Here is a 25,524-nt window from a genome sequence, read left to right as displayed (position 1 = left end):
GAAAGGAGACCTCCAAGGACGCGTTCACCGTATAAATCCCGTGGAAACGCCGCTCCTTCCACGACGCATTCAAAGTTAAAATTTCCCCAGAGTGAATCTGCGATTGGACTCGGTGATTACGAACTGCGCGTAAACCGTCCCCTAGCTTCTTTACGGTCTACGATTTTCCGTAGCTTCGTCGACCAGTAAGAAGCCGCGAGTAATTAAGGGTAGATACAGTAAATGGTAAAGCCGCTTTTCACCATTTAGTGGTAATTGAAAGAGGGTAATGTTCAAAATTGTTTGTTCTCAGACATTGAGCAGGCCTTCTCGACCATGCTCGATTGTATCCAAGCTCGAGGGTTGGCAAAAATTGTGGAAATTCTTCTCAAGTGTTGAAAAAACGTGACTGAGACTTTTTCGGTGGATCAATACGGTTATAATCGCAATCTAAAGTTTCTCCTGGAGTAAAAGCAGCACTTCGTCAAGATATCCGACACGTGAATCCTGTGTCGTACACCATTGCCTTTGTTCTCAAGATCTCGATAAGCGTTAAAGGGGTAAGTGAAGAGCTTAAGTCAAAACACTCTACACGGTTTTATTCCACCAAGTTCAAGTGCTAATGCCGTGCACTGAGAAAGGCTTTCTATCTACCTTGCCAACAGATAGATCAATCCCCGATGCGGATGTGATACATTCTTCATAAATATTGAACCGACGTTCATCTCTCAGCGGAAAAGTTTTTCAATATGAAAACTGGACGATTCCAAAACTTTCAAGGGCCTAGTCGTTCATCCCCATATCCCTTTCTTTTCTTACTTTCCATTTTCGCTCTTCCTTTTCCTTATCCTTTTATCGAGGATGATTTAGTTGCCTTAAAGACGCAACCGACGAGGTGGAAGGCTTTCATTGCGTAAAGGAATTCAGAATATACCTTTTCTTCACCGAACTAACGCATTCACACATATCAACCCGGTTATTTATCTTTCACGGGATGTTGAGGAATGTCTTATCCACCGACAGGCATAAAGGATGCCATACTTCACATCCTGACGCTTGTCAATTTTTCACTAGATCTTAAATAATTCCAAATTCAACCGGATAATTTTACATCTCTGCGACTTATTCAGGTTAATCGAACAGGGAAAAGCCGCAATTATTAATATACGACGTCGCTTTCCTCAGGCGTTCAATCAATTTGCCCGTACATCCTGCACAAGGTTGACCTTTGACCGTGTCAATCGATTACACGCGCGTCTCCCTTTGGACTTGTAAAATAGCAGCATTTTTTACGGTATATCGCCCTGTAGGTAATATCTTTCCAGTTTCGGTTTAACTACCAGTACTTTGAATGCATGAAAAGTAAAGCGTACGTTTCAAGCTCAAACGTATTGTAACTTAGGTATTGCCTTTTCTTGAGTTTTATTCTCGACTTTTCAGGTTTTAGGTTACTCTGAAATCGCGGCTTTGGCTCAATGATGTTTCAAGTTTTATTCCCTCTGTATATTTGCGCGAAAACGTTGTGAAATATAATTTCTGTCGACGCGTAAAAAGCTCACATTTCACTTCAAACGATTTGTCGTGAAACTCAAGAGTCTTTATTCGTAATGTCATTTTTCCATTTGAATATATTACCTTGTAATAGTCGATAAAAAAGTATCATCATATTTCCCAAAACATATATCTTTGTGCTTAAGAACACCTCACTTAGTATCACTATAGAGTTATCTTGGCATCAAATTACACTGTAGACACTCGAGGGAAATGAGTAAATGAAGAAAAAAAAAAGATAATAAGAAGAAAATTCAACAAAACGGTCAAATTTTTTATGTGGATGGAAAAAAACCCAAGGAAACCTTCAATCGAACTTTTCCTCGACTGAAAGCAATAACGCCACTTCTGACGTTATCCGAGTGAAAGTAAACATGGACGCCTATATTTGCGCTGGCAATTACACGATGAGCGCCGAAGTTAAACCGAAAATATCATCTTCCAAAAAGAATATTCGAAACCCCATTACCCAACCGATTCGTACAAGTACCAAAAATCGCAGTGTTCACGAAAATTGTAACACGTTCGTCAAGCATCGCAGGAAAAAGAAGTACCTAACATACACGCGCACCCAATAAATGAAAGAGGAAACTATTTTTTTCCCGGGAGAAAGAAGCCTGTTACAGAAGTAGGGACGAAGTGAATGATGGGGAAAATTCGCGGAAAACCGGCAGAAAGGGAAAAGGAAAACAAAAATGAAAACACAGAGTGATCCGTGCGTGTCGGAGACTTGAAAGACGGGCGATACCACGGGGTGTGTATACAGGTATAATTTCTGCGTAGAATTTTGGCCGGGGATAGCAGATCGATGCGATGGCGCCCAACGCAGCGTCCGCAGTCTGGAACCTCTGGAACATCCCCTCTGACATATACCGCGGGGTAACGCAACGCAACGTAAACACGAACGACGGCTTGTCCCCGGCTGTAATCCTCCAACATCATCCTCCACCTCAAGCGGCCAACTTGTCCTCAACTTTTTAACAATTCCTCACCAAAACCTCAAAATCCCTCGAGTCCTAATGAACTCATTTTCCCCCAACGTGTTAACGGCACGCTTCGTTGAATTCTAAAAAGCCGCGGTTTCAAAGGACGCGCTGAATATCAACGGACTCGAGCCTAACATTCCACCAGAGCTTTCTAGTGTAGGTACCCGGAACGAGATGAGGAACGAGTTGATAACGTTAACGTTACAACGTTACTTTAACGATGCATGTTCAGGAAAGATCGTCACTTTGCATCTTTAGCAATGTCGATAATTTAGTAAACCACGATAAACTAAACATACTCTTATTCTGAAAAGTCAACTCCTTGAAGGTCGTTCTAAAATTGTTCGATAATAATTTTCTTCCTCATGTTTCGTTACGCTAACGTGACTAACTTCAACCTCATGTAACGAGCACAATGGTCTGCAAGTGCAAACTGAGACCAGTGCATTCGGAGAACATGGACTATCGAATGAACACCAGAGCCGGAATTTCTGCGGTCCAGGCTTTTTCACGCTCATTTCTCTTCTTTATTGTACGATGAGATGGTTACACGTGATTGTAGTAAATAAACGAAAACTTAGCGACGAGATTTCTGATAAAATTTCTCTCTAAATCTGAACTGAGTGACCGATGCAAGCTAGTTTCCATGGACTCTGATGAACCGTCACCATCAGATGGTCCTCGACGGAGAGTCTAGACGGCATCGAGGACTTCCGGGTTTCCGTGCCAACGTAAGCCACAACGGATTACTAATTTAAATTTATGTGAAACGATTTGGGTCAGGTCGTGTGGGTGCGGAGGTCGGATGGATGAAGGGGTGCTGAGAATACTTGGCAAACATCTTACTCAGCTCGCAAGGATTACTTTACAATGATTCTTCGGAGGCTTGAACAGGTTGTAGGTTGTAGGTACGTGCAGCAAGGCCGGAAATTACAAGATGCGTGTGAAATGAATTCCGAAAGTACTCCGACAGGGGTCCTCCTCATGCGCGTAACACCGTAGGAATTTCACGTACCATGTCAACACCAGTTATACAACCAAAGCGTTATCCTTCGTGCGTAGTACAAAATTATGCGCAGAATTCGTCCGTAACAGGGAATACCCTGGATATTTTCTCACATTTTTTGGCCACGTCCAAGTTTTCCATTTTTAACGTCTACCGTGGTAAATATAAATCTACAGCAATTTTGGCATGATTTACAAATATGTTAATAAGAGTTACAAAACCGATAATAAGAGTTACGATATGCTTAACTAGATCTACCGCAATTGATGGAGATTTGACGCCAAAAAAGTGTTGTCCATGCATTCATCACGTGAGATGTAAAATCTGAATTACATTTTTTCCGTGCATCGTGCACATTACAGATCCTGCATACTTTGAGCTTGTAGAAGTGAAAAAAGAAAGTGAATAAGGAAGATGCAGAGAAAAAAAAGATCGTTCAAATATTCAGCTCATGCGTTTCAAATCCCGGGAGAGGTTAGGGATGAAAAATTTGAAAAGAAAAAGTAAGGTTACCGAGTGCTGTTACTTCTCGCTCCGGAACTACCGAACCTTCGTATTTCTATCGAACTTCCCTTATCACACTAAAAGGCAACCTTCCGATGGCTCAGCTTTTCCGAGACTGGAATGGTAAACACCAAGTATCGTACGGAATCGCCTCTGGCACGCTCAATTCCAGGAATCGAAATGCTTGAACAACTCCATGTGCTAGCACTAGGTACTCCATGTTATATTATGCCTATGAAAAGAACTGGGTCTGTGAATTCCATACCAAAGCGCGGGCGATAAAGTGCGAGTTAAAGTCACGAGTAAGAAAAGCTGCCAAACGTACCTAGAAGCATATCATGAGAATATGGGTGCCAAATTGACGAAACAAAAGTGCTTGAAGGTAAATTGGCTGACTGTTCACAACCAGGTCTCGGATCGTTAGCTATTTGAAGGTAATCGTAGCAGCGCCTAAAGCGAAAACAGATATTCGTGGGCATGACAGTATTGGACGGTGAACGAGATGCCAATGCAAAGTTCAGAAACACGCGATTCGCCTCCAATGATTTGTACGAACTTTGATTTGAAAATTTACGATGCTTGATTACTCGCTCCGATATCATTGTCTCAACGCTTTGTTGCCATTATTATCCTACGTAGTGAGACACCGCGATTGGGAGAGGCGTACCTCTGGATGATTGCTTAATCATTCAGCCACTGTATAATTGGATCCGTTCAGAATTTCCAAGTGTAACAATGGCGCAGGGTTTAATGTTTGCAGGGCATTATACGCTCGAACGTGCCGAGGCATACAGAACTCGGCTGGACGGAATTGGCCGGTATTCAAGTTCAAGTATGTATGAAATTGAGTAAATTAAGGAGATGCGCAGGGCTGGGAAATTATTATCAAAATGATATACAAGCGGCATTTTAAAAAACTCCAAAAACAAGAACACGATTTAGGGTCGAAGTTTATTGTACTTTCAATTGTCGCGAAGCAGAATGGCAGCGAGATTAGATATTTTTCGGCGTGACGAACATCGCACATTGCATAAGTTCGTCGTGTGGAAGACGAAAGGAAAATGGCTTGAAACTGAATTGCGCCGACTATATACGTATATTATGCAGGGAAAAATAATGGCGGCATGGGAGAAAATATTGCAAGCTTATAAAAGGTCAGAGGTTTTCTTCAAGCGTAAAGATTTTACCCAGTAAATCAACGGTATAAAATTTACCGCATAAATGTTCTAATAGAGAAAACTGAAACTTCGTTCTACCTTGATTTTCCTGCAAGAATATAATCGACACTCGATAATTTTTCCAATACTCCGCAGGAGGTACTCGTATAAGGGATATTGGATTTGAAGTGCGTTATATAGATGCCGGTAATGACGCAAGAGATTTTTCTCTCGTTTGTCCGACGAAGAGTCCACGGATGAATTCAATCCAGCAGTTAACGAGTTCCCTCAGACGGATGATTCGAATAATTGCCGCATTGTTAACGGATGAATCTGTCCGACTTCTAGGACTGTACAGCCTGTCGCGGGTTTCTTTATGACTTTCCGTATAATGCGCTAGTTTGATTATGATAAATTCGTACAATCTCATCGGTGAAAAAAATATCAAAGACCATGCAGTGATGCGTATCAAAATATTTTCCATTTTCATCAAGCACCCTTTTTTAGGAGATGAAGTTCAATTCGAGAAGTTGGCACTTCGCGAAAGTTGCTGATACTGGAAATTATTCGCGTGAAATCACGGACCATGATTGCACTAAAACTTTGAGCTAAAAACTATTGACGAACAACTCGATTGCTAATTTCGAAGGAAATATATAAAAGACTCTGCGGTGTTGTTTATCGTTAATTTAAACTTGTAGGACAACATTTTTTCATCATGACATCACGAATGCTAAGGTTAAAGAATAATCTATTTGCAAAATGTTACCATCGTTCAGAAGCAGAGGTTTTTAGACCGATCTTTAGTGTAATCACAATTCTATCGCGATAAGATATTATTCGATTCACTGAAATGTTGAGTTATAAATTACCAGAAATTACGATTACACTATAAATTCATTGTAATCATTGAAATTATATCAACAAATTACTTCTTCCCATTTTTCCCACTTCCCTGATCAGTTTTTCAATAAATAATGCGGTTGAATCGTAATGCTTGGAACGAAAAAATAGAAGTAAACTTTGTTATGATCATGTCACCTTCTGCCTCTTGAACACCGTATTCGATTACGCAACGATGACGACCCAATATCTTTATAACCGTTCAATATTCATCACGCAGGCGGAACGTTGCGGTTGAAAACAGCTGCTTTCGACGTCGGCGTTCACGGATTATTAGGTAAACCGAAATGACGTTAGCTGTCCATTTGCTTTACTTCTGCATTCGAGTAGGTATACATCAACCCAGAAAACATACATTCAACGATGGGATTTCTATGTCATTTTTGAAAAACAATTACTAGCTGTTGTTGTTGCACATCTTCGTTGACAGAATGAAACCGACAATGCGATAATGAAGTCGTAATTCGAACGGCGGTAAATTCTAATGGCGAAACGGTATTCTTCATTATATTATGACGTATCTTTACTACCGGTGAGACTATTTCGAAACTCCATTATCGGAACGATATCGGTTTTTCGTGTAAACGGTGCACCGACACGTTTCGACAAAAGTTCAGAACACGCAGCTGTCCAATTCTTTCAGAGCTTGTTACCGCTGAAAGACGGACAGTTGCATGAAGTTACGGACGATGTACTTGAGGACAGTTAAAAAGAGTCCAAAAATTACCCGTGGTCGAGTTTAGTTAGTATAGTTAGTCTTCGCACTCTCGCCTTGTTCAAACTGAATTTGTGAACGGTCTAACCAGTCGGCTACGTAGAAATAGAACGCTAGTGTAAAACCTCGGATCATCAAAGCGATTAGCACCCTGCCTCGTTAATTCGCCCTCCTTGAAAAGCCAAGAAGTTATATACGCTCGTACAAAGATAGGTAACGCAGGCTGTTCGCGACCCTCGTCGTACAGTTTAACCCTGCGATATAACAAGGGAACCATGTGCGATGAAAGAGTCTCGGCGGTTTCCCTTTCGTTCGGAGAGGGCCATGTATATACAAAGTGGGGGAAAAAATCAAAGGGCTCGAAACTCCAGAGACAAACTAGCACTTTTGCGAACCATCGATTCAACCCCCTGGTGAAATACCTCGAGCGGATAATCGCGACAAAGAAGCTGCTGCTTCAACCTTCCTACGTATGGAAGAAAGTCGGAAGAAAACTGCTTTTACACACGTGGGCGTCGTTATTTCGGATTAAAAAACATCTCTTGGCAGGCCGATAAGATACGCGGTGTGCCCAACTCCGGTTCTGTCCGTAACGCAAAGACACAACAAGCCGGTATTGAAACCTTCACTTGAGACCCTCGAGGCCTGAACACGTGTGGCGTTGAGTAACTGACCAATCTTTCGCTGTGAACTTGTCCTAGGTTCACTGTACCACGGTTATCACTGAACGTGTAGTCGAAACGCTTCTAATACGACGAAACGTCGGATATGGAGCAAGGTGAATGACTTTCCTTGACCCTTTTTCCACAGTTCCGACGTTGCTTCAGACAATCTGCAACACGCACGGACGTGTGTTGTTCCCACGTGAAACGTGAACACACTGTCGTCGGCGTAATACGTGCAAACGAGTTTCGAATCAATTCTGAACAAACTCATCGTGGAGGTGCTCAACTGCCATCATCGCAATCAATAATATAATATTTAATACTACGTTTACGTGCACAATATTTGATACTTTTTAATTACAGTGATTGGCGTTTATTTCTTTTTTGACTTTTGTTAACTCAAATCTGTCACCGTTTACGTGATCGAGCATTGCCGATTATCACCGGATCGTAACACATGACTCGGGGCACGTAAAGATACGATCCGATTACGTTTTGGCAAGTAGTGCAAGGCACGAAAATTAATAACTCGTAGAACGTAACTCGGTGCACGTAAACGTAGCGTAAGTTCCGTTTCTAAGCGACATTTTTTTTCGTTCCCACCTGAAAAACTTGCTGTCAGTGGAATGAAATGAATTCTCGTGGAACGATATCTCTAGAATCCGATTTTAAACGGTCGCTCTAGAAACTCAAAGTTTTCACATTTGAATAATTTGGAAAATATGCCAATTTTTTTAAAAATCGTTGTCCCTCAACCGTATTTAATGATGCACAATGGAGTTAATCCCGAAAGCATCAATCGATTAATCGATGGTTTCTAAACATATACCGATTGACCTGCAAAATTATTAATCGATTAATCGCACAACACTAGTCCATAAACATCTAAAAAAGAATTTTTGAATATAGTAAATTAATTTCGAGTCCGAGACACATAACTTTTGAACAGAATTTTTGAGTTACGGATTTCGCTCAGTGCATAATTTTGTAACAAAAATTTAATTATCAGCAACGGATCATCGTGATTACGGCTGAGTGATAAAAACTTCAAAGAAAAATGGCGCTATCCTCGTGTTATTTAAATGAGAAAAATTCGAGTACCGAGAGTGAACTTTCAAAATTGAATTTAAGAGATTAGCATTTGACGAGAATTTTCTTAACGCTATTTATAACATGCAGGGTGAAAAACGATCCAGCATCTTCACATCCATATACCGGTTCAAGATATCATCACGAATTTTCTACCAGGAGAATAAATTTCTGTCAAACACGTTTAGAAACAAAAATTGAGAACGTGAAAGAAGAAAATCTATCTTTTAAAAAGTAATAAAACATTGTCTTACAGTCATTATTTTTCATCGCCAAATCATTGAGAATGACGCTGTTGTAACAGGCTACTTTTCGAACTCTTCGAACAAGGTATGAATCAACCGTTGTTAACAATATTCATATGATGCTTTTCATCGACGCGACGCTTTGGCAAGGTTGAATATAATTGGACTGATTCTATGTTTTTCCAGCAGATGGTGCCTCAGTAAATACGCGGGATTAATAACACGTGCAGGACACGATATGTGGAGCCTCACATGCGAGTTTCCATATGTTGCATGTAACACGAGTCATGTCTGTAAGTTTCTCCGTCTCTCCGCATGACTCGCCGATAACTGCTGACTTTTAACCCGAGATGTCCGCCGATCGAACAAATTAAACTTTCGGTGGATGAACTGACCACTATCATAAAATTAACAAGAGAATTAAAAAATGCAACAAGTGATATTATTTATAAAATAATTTTTTTCTTTCAAATTCTTCGGAAGACATTAGTCATGGCACAATATATATATACACTTTTCGAATATTTTTTTTTTTATTTGAAACGATGGCAACTACAGCCATTTCGTAAGTCCCCTCTTTAAATGATGGTTATCAGTTCTTGGATCTTCTCATCGTGAATTTCTGTGCCCCAATACGTGGCGAGAAAATGGCATCACGAATATACACACATATACATACATATAAATTTAATCTGTGACGATAGTTGCCGAATATTTTTATCGGAATTATCTCTTTTTATTCTCGTTTCTAAATCTTCACGGTGCACCGTTATCATGAATAATATTGCAATTTCATTCCTGCAACAGATCGCTCTGCATTATCTTTTTCCATTTTGAATTACACTTTCTACATATATGTACGTAATATGATATACATGTGCACGATAAAGAAATGTATTACGCTTACTTCGTGCTGACACGCGATAGAGATTATGTTATTATAATCTACAACGGAAAGAAAATTCCCAGTGAGTATAAAATTTTGATAAAAGCATAAAATAATATACACACTGAGATAAGCTGACAATGAGTAATAAAATGTTGACAAGACGTTACAAGTGGCTTGGCAGCATTAGAACTCGCATTGGAAACATTGAGATTGGAATCAGCAATCGCGTAGAATTTTTTCGTAACATACGATGATTATTCCTGCTGATTCAGACTCTCAAAACGTTCGCGGTACTTTTTAATACGGACGTAGGTAACAGTAAGTGGAAATGAAGTATGGAACCTATATCGTGCCTGGGTGACGTCACCTATTTCAACCGAATCACACAGATACGGCCAAGAGATCATTGCCGCGTCGAAAATCACATTGTTCCAACAAATTCGAAAATATTTTTATACAAATGTTAACGTGTTCCACAAAAAACTGAACCAACAGTAATTAATGACATTTTTTGTTAAAATTGTAAAATTAAAGACCTCGACTTCGTCTGACTTTAAGCATTGCAATTTTTTTTATGTCTCAGACTGTTTTGATCTTTGAATAATCGTCGACTTCGACAAATTTTCCAAAATTAGAGTTAGCGCGAATAGCTAAGTAAGAACTAGGTGAGTGAGGGCGTGAGAACACGTAAGACGACACACCAGTGGTTGCTCGACAGCCAAGCCAGGCGCAACTGTTCCTTCATGTATCATGTATAAGTAATAAAGTTATATCCGACCCTAATACTGGGTCACCACAATACACAGTACAAATAATAAACAATTGGATAGTATCGAATTGAGAAAGTTCGAGTATACGAAGTGATTTGATTTATTTGTAATCAAGGGGCGGCTTCGGTGTATGAAAAAAAAAACATGTCAACTTGGAGTGTGAAGACCTTATAATTATCGCTTAACGCATTAATTTTTCTCACTGGAGTTAATTTCACGCTATGCTTGATACACTTTGATACATATATTCATCTCGCGTAATTTATGTATGCCCTCACGTTTAACCTATAAGTATATAGGTGTGCGTAAACCGCGTGCGCGGTTTTCCTCGCGAAGCTGATACGAGAAGTCAGATTAAACGTGCAGGACGAGAGGAAATGTGATAATAGGGAGCGCGTTACACGGAGCACATAAATAATAGTTGACGGGAGTATTTGTCAAATAAAACATTTAAGTACTCGAACATGAATACTTGAACATCCGCAGGTGAATTCTACGCCAAGCGTAGGCATTATATAATCTATCGTTGGAAAATTTCTCGACACGGTGTAACGAAGATGGCTTGAATAATAACATCGAAGGATAATTATAATATTTAAAGCGTACGCGTGAAATAAAGTTCGTTTAATTCGTCCGGAAGATAGATCATATATTCTGAAAATGTTTAGTCTGTCATTTGAGTAAATGAATTTTCTAAAGAAGAGAAAAATCATAAGAGAGAAGAAAAATAGTGGATAATAAAATGCACAATTACACGGTCACGAGTGAATGAGAGGTGTAGGCCTTGCGACACGGGAAAATGAATTTTTCATCGACGGCCTGCGTGACAGAGAGTATCCCCTAAGCGAGTTTGCGCGGTGTGAAGAGAGCTTTAGAGAGCTCAGAGAGCCGAGCCCAGCTGAGCCCAGCCCATCCCAGACCATGCGACGCATCCATAACGTATTTACATTATGCTTTGGTGGGCTATCTTATCTGGACTGTGGTTTACAGGTCTCGCGCAAGCTCGTTTATACTTTCGCTGACGAAAATTCATCCGTATTCCATAACTGTTGTGTACGAGTACATTCACCGAGTAACGCGTAAAAACTTGTTACGCCTATGCGGCAGCGATCTGCGCCATCGTGGCAGGGATGTTCAGGATGTTGGTTGACCAAAATTCGCTACTTTTTACAAACTGTATTTCGAGATAACCGCGCATTGAGTGTTCGTAAAATTATTGAACTTGTAAGCTACGGCGAATATCTATTTGGAGAAAACAAAAGCTTCGTTTTATGTTGCATCAAAATGGTTGAAAATCTGGTACAAGACTCGTTCGATTTCACTCTGCGATGGTGCATTTCATTCGGAAGATTACTTTTTATGAATTCAGTGAACAAATTTTTGATATTATGTTACGGCATTGTTCAATATTGAATTTTACAACTTTACACTGATAATTGATTGACCATAATCAAAAAATTTGTACTTAATTAAATTGACTGGAAAAAAAATCAATATCCGTTGCAGTAAATTTGTAGAAACTAGTCTTTTGAAAAAAACGAATCATCGTAAGTGAAATCGAATGAATCTACCGGATTTCACCCACATGTTCGAAAATCATTGACCCACATATTACGGTTATGCGTACATGTACAGCAGACAAAGTTTAGTACAGTTGATGGATGGAAAAAATGGCGTCACGGATTCGTGTTCAGATTTCTTTCTTCTGTTTTACAAACCTTGTGATATATGCCAAGGACGAGACAGAGACAAAGAGATTACATCAAAGATTTATCGAACTTTTACGAGAGCAATGAAGGTAAAGGATTTATTGAAAACCCGTATTATGGGATCTTCCGGCGAATAGGTAGAATATAAGGCGGTACATCGATGGGGGAGCTGCGTATATGCGGAATGAAAATATTGGATGAGCGTACGGAAGTTTCCGCGTCGTGCGGATCGCTCACGTTTTAGAATTATACGACGAAAGTTCTGCACTTCACCTATCGACAGGTAATTCGAAGTATACATTTTTTTAAAACAAATACTAAAGAAAGATATTCTTCGAAAATTTATGATTTCGATGCTGTTAATTTTGGATTAATTATCGATACGATATAATTAATGTAGAAATTTTTTCACATGTTTAAAACAATATCAAATTCTAAAAAAAGTTTTAAACATATTATATACTCGTATTGATAACGTAAGTGTCTACGTGGTTGAGATTTCTTAATATTGTAAAGATCTTTTATCCCAGTTACGATATACGTTATACTCGTATATAAATTTTCGGATGCTGATATATTGATCAATTTTCCATTATTCGAAAAATCTTTTAGCGTAAAAATCTACGTTTACACAAATATAAGAAAATTCTATGCAACGGAAAGGAGCGCGGAGCACTGCAGTACAAAAAATTAGGGATATAGGTGAAAACTAATGGAAAATAAAAAATAAAAAATGCAACAAGAAAAAATAAATGGAGGATGAAATTCTCGTAGAAACGGCTTGGAATATTCGTTGCGCATATAGACACACGGGTAGATGCACGTACGCAAATATTGACACAGTGATCAGGAAGCTGCAAGAAGCACGTTGCGTTACTACGGCGCGTGTCGTTAGATTATTAAAAATAAATCCTGTGCATACATTTTCTTGTCATTGTTCCTTCAGTTCCATAAAGAATGAAATATGTATTCGAATAACGAGAAGGAAAACTACGGAAACCTTGACGCTTGCGACATGATATAGTTACGGAAACGTTGCAAGAAGCGGAGATAATAAGGCCGTGCTACCGGAAATCAGGTTAAAGTTGGTAACGTAAGTTAGTAACGTAAACGTGTAAGGAAACATCCGAGAATAATCATTATTGCGTAATTTTAGAACGACTTTCGAGGAGTTGACTTTTCGAAATTTGAATAAGTATATTTTGTTTATCACGATTTACTAAATTTCCGAAAACCCTAAAGTAGCGAAACGTAAAGGTAGCGTTTCGTTAACGTTATTAACTCCTACCTCTTCATTGCTGGAATATGAAGAAACGAGGTCATCATGGAGCAGGGGGAAAGGAAAGGATAAAAGTAAAGTAGATATACGTACACAGGTATTGCATATATACATACATGTATACTATTGCATGCATTTGAATTCGACGCCAAATTTGGCAACGCCCAGTCCCTCACACACACATCGATATCTGAGTATGCGAATCTCGGTGAACTGAAGGGCTCAAAAGTTTTACATTATAGAACCGTCTAAACTTGCCACGCCTACGTTTGCCGACTCAGAATTGGATTGTTTTTTACGCTGTGGGACTTTGGCCGATTTTCCTGATTTTCAAAAACAGCTCATTACAGGTGCGTTGAATTTTACAAGTTTTTATAATCGCCTGTACAACTGCAAAAACAGACCAAAGAGTGTAAGGAAAGAAAATTTGAACGAAATCGAGTTTAATAAAGATCAAATTCTCGAATAGTTTTAATTTTCGAAAGGTTTTGTATTACGTATATAACAATCGGCTAACAATTGATAATTTTCACCCATTTTTATCATGCGGTTGAATCGGAGCTTACATACGGCATTTTTTTTTCCGGTATACAAAACGTAATGTGTAATTGATAATTGGTAATTTGCCATTAGTTTACTCTCATGACGAAAAAAGTCTATCTCAATTTCATTACTTTTCACTAATAGAATTTAAAGTAGAAATGGTAATGAATATGGATGAAATCGTTAGAGGCGTTTGGCGACTTTCGTTACTTTCGATCCTACTTTTCCTTGAGACAAACGCGCCATTTTTCACAGCCATGTTAAAATTTTGTAATATGGAAGATAATTATAAAGTTCGCCAAATTAGTATCATAAAATAATTCGACGCTTACTCCGAAGCAATTAAACGTGAACGGCCATCCTTTGATCTACTTATCGTTGACCCGTCTGGTTGATTTTAATCGAAATGTAAATCGACCGGGTGACGCAAGTTCATAAAACAGCACTCAAAGTTCTCGAGCCTCAAACTGCACATAATTGTCATTCGCGTTTAAGCGATCAATATTCAAGACTCGTGACTCGTGACTCCCACTGTCGCCCCTGCATTATGCAATTCATTTGGGACGCGGTTTAAGCAACAAGTTTATAAATACACCGCGAAGCTGAGGACAAAATCGTTCATATCCTAGATAAAATTAAATTCGTATTTCAAATTCTTTACTGCGTGGCAATAATCTATTTCATCGAAATGAGAATAAAGTTTTTTTTACATAATAAATTAATTAGGAGACAGAGAGAAAGAGAGAGAGAGAGAGAGAGAAAGAGAGCGAAACTTTATCTCGGTATATCTTGATTTATTATCGTAGCTCCACGACTCCAAAATTAGTCTACATGAGGCTTTTTGTTCTATCGTTAAGATAAAATACGAGAGCGCCACGATGCAGACCAACGGGCAAACGAAGTGTGTAACGACCTTCCCCTTCGGACGGTTGATTAAAAAAAATTGCTGATCGAAAGGAGAGGAACGAAATACTCTCGGGTACCTCAATTAAGGAAGGGCTTTACGCGCTTCGCTCTCCCAAAGCATTGGATTCTACACGGGCAAACCGTTTCTACACGTACACGGTATATATATATATATATATATATATAACAAAGCGTAATTGGTAAAATATTCCGGGATTCAAACGCATCCAAATTTTTTTCTCAAATTAAATTATTCGTGTAAATATAAACTGGAATTTTTTTTTTTTTTTTGGGCGTTGCTATTATTCTTAGCTTCGGTTTTATTACGCGCGTTGTAAGTTGTTGGGCGAACATTTTTTTTGTTTACAAAAAATAGTGTAGAGAGTATTTACGTACATAATGCGTTCAGCGACGCGCAGAGTCGAAATAACTCGTTGGAACGCGACGTAGCATTAACGACAGAAGCGAGTTGGTGCCAAGCAAAAAGACGGACAGATGTTTCGACACAATTCATCTGGATGGTGAGATTTTCTTCAGAGGTACAACGATAATTTTATGAAAATGCGAGTATTAGGTGGAGATAAACTCAATTATTCAATCACGAATTCGTTCGAGAATGTTCGAGATGCATTCCTCAAATGTTAATGATTGAAACAACATTTTTTACACAAGCTCGTTCCTTACAAGGAAAAAGTATTAATAGTAGTTTGCGTGTTTTACAAAATACTTTGAAAAACTTGCGCATATAACGCAAGCAGTTGTTAATTTTTCTCGTACATTTCGGAAACATTTGCGATAGGAGTGAATTTTGTGTCTTTTTCGGCAAAGCATCAGCTTGTGATTAGTTAAAAAAAAAAATGATTGATCCAATATTAGTATACACAATCAGACGTAGCAGTGAAAATAAAACGATTCTTATTTTGACCAAGTAAAATTCACGCGTTTCAAGTAAATATTCACGTTGACGAATAAATTTAAACACACCTTCAAAGTATTTGAAAAAATGTTGTTTCGAGTTCGTATGCTTGGTTCTTTCAGATTGTGAAGGTAATTTATATTCGCGACATGTGTAATGAAGTGTTACGATAGTTTGCGTAGCATATTTATAGAAGAGCATAGTGTCAGAAATAGTTGAGCTCGCTCTCTTATCTGATGCTAAGTTTCAACCGAAATTCTGTATTATTGTGAAAGGGATGGAATATAAAGATACCGTTTACTCTCAGATGTCTGAGATAAGAATGAAGTTTTAGTAATTGTTTCAGAATAAACATGTTTAGCTGTTTGTATCAAAGGTGGTATAATTCAGGATTTTGTATAATTCAATTGCTGCGTGGTAATGATCAATCACAGCATTTGTTGATCGGTGATATCGGCATTAAACTTCGTTCGAGCATCGCGTTAATTAAGTCAATTACGAATTCGAATTTTCTTGCGAAATCCGACAAACTTGATAGTTCGCGTTGATTGATTAGCTTGCTGCTGAAAATGAAGATGTTTGCGCACGCGCACTTTTAGATTCATCAGCACGGCACAGCTGAATAAGTCATCACAAATCTTTGATTTGACAATATTTCGTCGAAAATTACAAGAATTAATCCAAGTATTCCACAGAGTCTTTTGAATACCGTTGAAAAACGTGTATTTGATTTGAATAATCGATGTAGTCTGTATTTACTAATTACATGAACTTATACGAGGAAAAAAAAAGATAAGTAATGAAGAATTCTAACCACACAGAATGAGTAGAATGTTATCCAAGTTCGGCACGCTCGGTGTAAGAGTCAACTGAATCTTGTGATGTTTTTAGATTGGTATGTGAACACAGACAAACTACTAATTGTAAGATAGCACTCAACAATTTTCGCTGATAAAAGTCAGCTGATGGCAAACCCAAAAAAAAAAATTTCTTTACGATGAATCATTTCCACTAATTTCGATAAGACGCGCGTTTCTTCGTTATAGATATCGGTGTATAACGAACGTTATTCCAATTTATTATTTTATTATTGTATTATTGTATTATTGCAATACTACATAGTGAGTATTAAGGTTATTCGCCCCGCGAATCACATAAATCAACGTGTTCCTTTTTTCTTTCCCTCTCCATCTCATTATCTTTCTGCATCCGCGGGTCGTTTTCGCAATTAATTGTATTTATAAACGGTTTGCAATGTCGCTGAACGTGCTAACTGTTACGGGTCAAGACGAACTCTACGACGAGCAATATCGACTGTCTCGTATTGTAACGCCGTAGTACGTCTACTTGTCTCACAATCAGCGCGGGAGAAGAAATCGGTCGGTAGGAAATATAAAAGAGAAAAATGAAAAAGGAAAAAGGTCGATGCGAGTGCATCCCACATCCACCCACTGTCCCGAGGGATGCGCCGAGTATTTTTGGAAGATTCGCCGCTGCACGAGGACCACTCTTCGTGAGAGAATTCTTACAGTACAAGTCCCAGGAAAAGTTCTTATACAATAATGTTATGAGAATTGACTTATAATTAGGCGAGAATAAATCTGTTCAATTTTCTATGCTACAAGTAAACGTTTACAATCGATTACGTCCATACGACGATTCAAAGATGATTTTCTGTCGGGAGAAATTTGATGTTATAATAACGAATACACGTTTGGAAACTTGTAAAGCTCTGTTTTGTCCTCTTATCATTTACTTACAAGCCTGTTGGAATTAAAGTTCAACGCAGCTGTATATATACCTTGGACATTATGCACTGCATTTGATTAATTGAATAGATCGAGTGAAGAGAGAAAGGCGTTGGTTCGAATGAAAGGAGTAACGTATTACGGAACATTTGCGTACGTTATATGCAAAATGTATATAACAGTGTAAAGAAAACCCAGCGAGCGTTATCAAACACTGATTATACCTATATGATAAATAAATTAACAGCGATATTACGTATTCTAATTTGAATAAACGTTCGCAACTCCGGACAGAAAAATTGTTTTAAATTACGCGTCGGTCGGTCAAATTACAAGGTTCTTTTGAAAGCACTGGTGTAGAAAGTGCAAGTGCATTTGTAAATCTGTTTTAGCTGTCGGGCGATTCATAAAACACAGTTATTCAGTAGCGATTCGAGGATATTTTCCGAATTCGACCCAATATTTTCATATTTCTTCAAAACACAGCTTCCCGAAAATTTCGGAGCATATCATACACCCGGAATATAACGCAGCGCTAACATACCCTCTATTTCACACTTATTATTCGTTTACACAGGGTCTAATTCGCACTTCACGCATGCGCGTCGAAACTCTTTTTTTTTTTTTTTATTTGACTTCGTTTTTTTATCACGTATAATTTGTTTACACCAGGACCTTATAAAACCACCCTAATTGCGCACGTCCAGCTCCCAGCATGTAACATTATACATTAAATATACCAAGTGGGACGCAGAATGGTATAATCTCCCGACACGAAACAGGGACATCCTTTTTGATTAGATTGACAGAATAATGAGTATACCATACTATACTATGACTATACTATGACTATAAACCAAATTCGGTGACTCGCTCGATCGCTCGCTTAACGCACAATCACAACAAATTCTCAAATTAGGGATACGGAAGAAACATGTCCAAACTTACTCAATGTTCAAAATGAAACGGTTTCTAATACCGATCGATTTGCGCAAAAAAAAAGAGCAAAAAGAGGGTATGGAAAAATCTGCAAATTATGCCGGCAACTCCTACATCGGATACGTGCAACGCAACGAGGCAATACAAATCACAACAAACGAAAAAAAAAGAAGTGTAAACTGAACGAACGGCCCGTGTTGTGTTTTCCAGTAAATTCAAACCCGGCATCGAGAGCGGGAGACGAGACGAGACGATAAGTACGTAACCTGCAGTCTGGCCGAGCGATCGAGTCATGATGCATTTGCCGATTTGAATGGGTGCCGGATAGGCGGTGGACAAGGGGGAGGGGGGGGGGGGGGCGGAGAAAGTGAGGGGGGGGAGGGAGGAACGAGCTAGTAAATGCACTAAGAACGAGCAAAGATCCACCACGCGGAATGAAGGAAGGAGGAGGGTGGGTGGGTAAGAATAAGAGGACGAAAGAACGCACAACAGATAACAGCAGTGAATAAGAGTGCGACTTACGTTCTGGCTGCATTTTCGGGCCGCGGCCAAAGTCGTAACCCTCAGCACTCGGTTCATGTCGAGCCTAAACAGCATCACTGCACCACACGAAACACTAGTTGCGGCCATAATATGTTTGGGACCGGTCTGGCTTATGACACTGAGAGTGAAAGAGAGAGAGAGAGAGGCAGAGAGAGAAGAGAGATAGAGGAACCTCTGGATACTTTATTTCTTCTCTTCGTACCTGCCTTTTTTCAAGTCGGCGGGACCGGCCGCCTCGGAGCGACTAGACCAGACCGTTTCGCCGGCTCGGTTCTGCCGCTCGTCGCGCCGCGGCTCCAAAGGATGGCGTGCCATGCGCTCTGTTGCTTCTCGCCGTTTCTCCTCGATCCGCCAATCACAGCGAGTCTCGACTACTCGAGCCTCGAAGATCACCGCGTGACGATTCCGACAACACTGACGCTCGTTGTACTCCCCTTCGATCGTCCGAGCATCCGACGCTCCCTCGGTTCTTCCCTTTGTTGTTGTTCTTCTCGTGTCGCAGCAGAGGACGATGCTCGCCCTTTGACCGCCCGAGAATTCAACCGGTCTTTGATTATTTACTGTCTACGCGGAGAGAGTTTGTGCGCCGTCGGTAACGGCGCTAACTACCGCCCCATTCCACGTATTTGCTTATCGTGATTTATCAATTTGATACATACCTATGTGAAAAACACGATTAACGATGTTAGATTTCAGCGAACGTCTTAGTTTCGATTCTCCTCGAAAAATTGTATACTTTACTGTGTAAGGTGGTAAACTCAGTTTTTTCGGGCTGAGCGTAAGTTTGCAATATGAGTCGTAGGTGAGCACGCATTTGAACCGAAGGCGAATGTTCCAAATACACGAGGTGAAAAGACCGTTACCTCCTTGTTGCAGATGATTCTGTATGTTACGGAACGTGTTTTTTTCACGAAGCATGAAATTGAGGTTAGGGTCGCGTAATGCTAGATTTTGTTTGTTTGTTACAGCGCATGCGCGCGGTACAGAAAAGACCACTTTTGACTCTTAGGAGTTAAAAGTGATCTTTCTTGTACTCCGCGCACAGGCATTCGCAACTTTACTCTACCGTCATGGAAACGGTTGCTTTGTGTACGGAAAAGACGCCTGAAAAAACCCGTTAAGCATGCACGCGTTGTATAAATAATTATAATTTCTTCTGCCCAGTGAACCACACACACAGCGCGCACACGCCCGATAGTTACTCATATACCTACTTAAGAGTAATAATTGCGCTGCCATATTTTTTTCCCCTGCAATCGGTTAATTTTGAACGAGACGTCGATTGGTACACAAATTGTTCGAAATTTTTTGAACAACGAATTGCGTCGATCAGTGTGCATTATAATTAGGATTCATTATTTTTCGCTCAATCTGAGTTTCGATATCCAAATGTTACATAAGAAAATCATGTCATTTAATTTGAGGTAAATTCGCTCTCATACACGTTTAAAAACTCAGCACATTGTACACTTGAATTTTCTATAATGATACAACATTTTTCACATGAATCATTTACAGTTGGCGTTGGAGCCGAATTTTCTCCCCTTCGGTACACTTGATGGATCACATAAGCGCAATTTCCTCATTTCTTTCGAGGTCCAATGCTTATGTTGTCAGGGCAAAGCGGTTAAACTGGAGGGTAAATTTTTATCCAATTTGTCTGCGTTCTGTAGGAACAAAATCCACTGTGACATGTGCGGGGCTTTGCATACTGAGCGTTTGGCTTTTTTCCATACTCCTTCCGATCAGTTGGCAAATTACGTTTCCTTTTACTAGAAAAATCTTCCTTGTTACCCGGCTTGATTTACTTGAGATCGGCCAGATGGCTACGGCTGTGAGATTGAGTATTATCGGCTACATTTTTAAATTAATACCCCTATGACGTCAAAGTGACTTTGAATCGGCTGATGACTGTAGCAACGAGGCCGATCATTTGCCAGGCACAGGATCCTTGATGATCACATGATCAACTATTTCTGCTTCATCCTGATATCCATCCCAGCGACATAACTGTGGTACTGAAAAAGAAAAAAGAGCATCTCTGTTAGCCGACAAATGTGCCTCATGGATTATCAAGTATTTTGATTTTGAAACGAACGATCGATTTTTTAATTTTAATGCAGCTGTATCCTGGTCCTCTCTAATAATTATTCGAGTACGGAAATTACTAATACGAAATTACAAACAAATCGTACAAAAACCGTTTGATATGTACATTATACATATATGGAGCGAGAAGAGCAACGTTTAAATGCAAAATCTGACGTGGTTGGCAGGAAATACCTGGCGACTGGCCAAAAGCAGACTATGGTAGAAACAGTTACTGAGAGTTTATACTGGCGCCTTTCGGCCTGAAGACAACGGAGTTCTCACGACGAGACACGGCAACTCAAAGCTCAACATTTAGAGAAAAAGCATTTCCATAAAGTTTCAGATTCCAAATTTAACGAAAGAAGTTGAAATAGGTAGAATATCTATAGTACTTTGATAATACCGAGTTTTTCGTGTTTGAAATGACCATAAAAGATGCAATCGAAAATTTCTTTTTACCAGGCTGTGCGATGATTCTCGAACACATTTCCCCACTGAGGATTATCACAAGGAAATAGGAGCTTCGCGTCACCACCGAAAGTAAATCAGAAAACAAAAGTACAGGATCATTTATCGGTCGGTGACCACTAGGGCTACTGACGCAGCTGATTTTACCTGAAACCCGTACAGCGGCTCTCTTTCGCTAAATGATGAGGCGGTCAACAACCGATAAACGCAGGCAGCAGCTGCGTTTAAAACAGGCGTCGGTTATACCGAGCCAATCCTCGTGCAGAATCACGAGAAACCAGTCATTGGCAATCAATTCCGTGTGAGGAACATTGGAATACCGGTAATTAGAGCAGATTAGGTTCTAAAAAAATTGAATGAAGGCATGGTAAAACCTAGATAAAAATGTCGCGATGCTAATGCGGAAAGGGCGTATAATTTTTTGTTCATTGCCAATTGTCGACCGAATTATTGAAAAAAAATATACGTCCTTTTGGCTTCAAAAATTTTTTTTTCCCAATATTTGGCTTGAAAATAAGTCTACGGAACGACCGGAAGTGAAAAAAAACGCGATATACTGTACCTAATTCGCCGAATACAATGGACAATTTCTGGCCGTTCACACCAGACTTTTGTCTTATTATCATCGGAATGACGCGCCCGTTTTTTGAGAAAATCAACACGTTGAAAGATTCCTTTCGCTTAGGTAAATTACAAGTTGTAGACAATAAATGTGTTTCACTTACGTGAGAGTAATCTCTTCGGTTTCCCGTCAGCGTTGAATCTTGATACGTTAGTATATTGACGGTCCATGACGAAGAGCGCCACAGTTAATGACGTTGATCGATTCCGCAACTGGGAATTGATCGAATTGATTAACCTGATTATCGATCGCCATTTGTCAGTAGTAACGCTGTCGAACCGGTAATCTGTCTGAAAACTTCAGAGCCAACGCATATTTATCACGATTCATGGTTCGCTGGATAGCCAAAGCACATGAGGTGACAAGCCCGGAGTATATTGCTGCGTTAATTTCCACAAGAAAAAGGATATTTTGAGGTGACCGGAAGCGGGTGTTCCGAGGTGTCGAATCGCCGGCTTAACTCGGCGTGAGGGTCGCGATCGACGATACGAAGATCGGAGAGATCGACAGGCTGAGGTTATCGGTCGGGCAATCGGATCCCCTCGGGATGTCGAAACTGGTAAAAGGGGATTTCTACGCGGAGAGTTACTACGATTACGGACTCTTGGACCGAAATAACTACTTCCGGGGTATAAACTCTACGGGAAATATCGACGAGGCCGGTTCGTCAGCCGTATTTCGAAGCATCCTGACCATACTGCTACGTGTCGGATTTCTCCTCGTTCAAATTGGCAGCGTTCCCGTGGGCAACGTGAACCTCATCCTCCTCCACAACATCGTCGACTTTTGCGCGGTGACCTTGGTCTACATCCTTGTCGGTTTCGTCATCGCCTTCAACGGCGACGTCTCCGGTGCCGTTGGCGAGGGTGTCTGGATCGGAGACGGCAGGGCGAACATTAACGACGCGGTTCTGGGATGGGAGGCGGCGGTTACGGCTTCGGCGATTTGCACCTGCGGAATAGTCGGAAGGATGCACGCGGTCGGGTACCTCCTCACGGCGATCCTGATCTCTGGAATGGTCCAGCCGTTCCTGATCCACTGGGCTTGGACTCCGCGGGGTTGGATGGCCGACAATTCGCTAACCGGGAAGTCCGTCTCCTTCAAGGACTACGGGGGCGGAGGAACGGTTCACGTGGTTGGCGGTCTCTCTGGATTTCTTGGCTGCGCGACGTTGGGTCGAAGGATACTGAGACTTCGGGATATAGACGACGCCAGTCTACCCGCCGATTCTCCGGGAAGCGCTTTCGCCGGATACCTCTTGATATTCCTCGGTCTCCAAGGATTCAGTCTGCCCATCTCCGACCACGGCAACTCCAAGGCACCGCCACCCGGAACACCCTACATCCTGATAAACAACCTACTCGCGGCGTCATCCTCTTCCCTCTTCGTCGTAGCTCTACACTTCGCCCTGACCCGAGAGGCCTTCAACTACTGGACCGTGATGCGGTGCGTCCAGGGTGGAATTTCCGGTATGGTTGCGATCGCCGCAGGCGTCGACCTTTACTCGCCCTTCGTCGTTGTCGGCATCAGCTGCGCCAGTGGCCTCGTATTTTACCTGGTCTCGAGGCGAGTTTACCGCAGTGCCCTCGAGGACTACTGCAACATCGTCGCCACCCACTTGGCCTGCGCTCTCTTCGGCAGTTTGCTTGCACCATTCTGCGGCAGGCCGAGAGGCAGTGACGCCATAAACCACACCATGGTGCTCGACGTGGCCTGGCAGGTGATCTGCGTCTTGGCCTTGATCTCAGCTGTGGCACTGACCATGTGGCCGCTATTCGTTGCCCTCGAGGTCTGCGGCTTCCTCCGGAATCGATCCGAATTCATCAACCACCTCAGAGCGATAACCGCTCTCGAACGTGGACCACCCAGATCCTACATGCAGAGGCTCTTCTTCCCCGGCGTTGAGAGTGTCTACCTGCAGCCAGGGTCAGCGATCAGAAGTGAACCGGGGCCGCAGACAATGAGCCCAAGAATGTGGAGGTTTCAACAAGAGATAACCAGACTGGAGCAAACCAGAACAAAGCAGACTGCTGACACGGAATTGATGGAAGGTGCAGAGGAGTTGGTCGCTGTTCCGGCAGCCAGAAAAGTTAAGAAGGTCAGGCAGATTTACACTCTTCCGAGAAGTAGCGCTTCGGGACACGTCGACGTTGGAGGAACCGGAGAGTCCTTGGAGAACGGAATCCGTCCTGTTAAGCAAAGTCTGCTGGAGGTGGATGACACCATGTCGAGGGTGCTGGTTGAAGGTGGCAAAGATGGGCTCAGAGATGCGGCCAAGCTTCAGATTTTGCAGAAGATTTTTTTTCCCGGAAATTCTGCCAGCGGCCAAAAGTACAGTTTGATTAAACAGCTTGGTATTCCGTTGCACAGGACACAGAAGTTCACTAGTCTACATTCTGTAGAGCCCCACTTTTCGGAAGAAAAACCAACTCCTGATGATCCAGCCGTGTGGCCACCGTCGGATTTTACAGTTAAGGTTCTTATGGAACCTAGAAGAGAAATAAACTGTTCTAGTGACTCCGATGATGAACTTGCAGTTCCGGAACCGTTCGAAAATCTTAATCAAACCGTCTGATCGGAATGTGACTGGCATTGGGAAAGTTGTTCCTTACAGATTAAGGGTTGATTAACGTTAAACCACGCAGATTTAGCTAACGTACAAGTGAATTTAGCAACAACAAAAAACGTTGCCGAACTTTAAAGGCTCTAAAACCAAAGTATTAGTGGAATAATTACGTTCAAGAAGAAATATCACTAAATAAATAGAAAATACATATTGAAAATTATCCCACGTATGACTCTATGGTGCACATCAATGGCGGCTACCTTAATTTTACGCAAATATTTGAATTTATTTTCAAAATATTTGAAAAACTTTTTTTCACAACTTTAACACAGTTTATAGTTAACTTATGTTGTTTCGCGCTGAACATTTGAAGCTACAGAATTGTAAGTAATTTTGAAACACAGCTTTGATGTATGTCGTGTTGCTGTAAAAATTTATCTTGAGTTCAATAACTCGCACGTACGTGTACTTGTAATTTGTGGCAATGTTACTACCGCGCATCTTCGATTAGTTGATAAACATACACGCACATTTTTATGGCGTTCCATGGAACCGGTTGTTCTCAAGTTTGATATTGACTGGAAAAATCAGCTTACGGATGATTTACATACAATTTGATCATCATTCGTCTTGTTCATCAAGTTTGCAGATGAGAAACTTTATGCTTTACTACACTAAAGATAATATAGATATAGGTAATATAGAATTGTAATTATTCTCACGATATTTTGAAAA

The 25,524-nt window shown here is 40.6% G+C and overlaps 2 protein-coding genes across 3 annotated transcripts in view; one reads left to right on the top strand and one right to left on the bottom strand.

Annotated features, from left to right (window-relative positions):
* The window catches only part of LOC124188032 (calcium uniporter protein, mitochondrial), a 73,443-nt gene extending 53,966 nt beyond the window's left edge, over window positions 1-19,477 (bottom strand). Inside the window, exon 1 of one of the 2 annotated variants that reach the window (XM_046580295.1) lies at window positions 19,022-19,477. In XM_046580295.1, coding sequence (XP_046436251.1) covers window positions 19,022-19,129 — 108 coding nt within the window. In that variant the 5' untranslated portion in view covers window positions 19,130-19,477. The remainder of the gene's footprint in view (window positions 1-19,021) is intronic. The other variant, XM_046580296.1, reaches the window with a different exon arrangement.
* A 3,293-nt stretch (window positions 19,478-22,770) lies between these two features.
* On the top strand, window positions 22,771-24,798 carry LOC124187879 (putative ammonium transporter 1). Its single transcript, XM_046580066.1, has one exon. It carries the CDS (start codon window positions 22,771-22,773, stop codon window positions 24,796-24,798), a length of 2,028 nt encoding a protein of 675 aa, XP_046436022.1.
* Window positions 24,799-25,524: the final 726 nt, after the last annotated feature.

Source organism: Neodiprion fabricii, chromosome 1 (genome assembly GCF_021155785.1).
Source record: "Neodiprion fabricii isolate iyNeoFabr1 chromosome 1, iyNeoFabr1.1, whole genome shotgun sequence".
In the NCBI taxonomy this organism is placed as follows: domain Eukaryota; kingdom Metazoa; phylum Arthropoda; class Insecta; order Hymenoptera; family Diprionidae; genus Neodiprion; species Neodiprion fabricii.
This window is presented reverse-complemented; position numbering and strand designations above follow the sequence as displayed.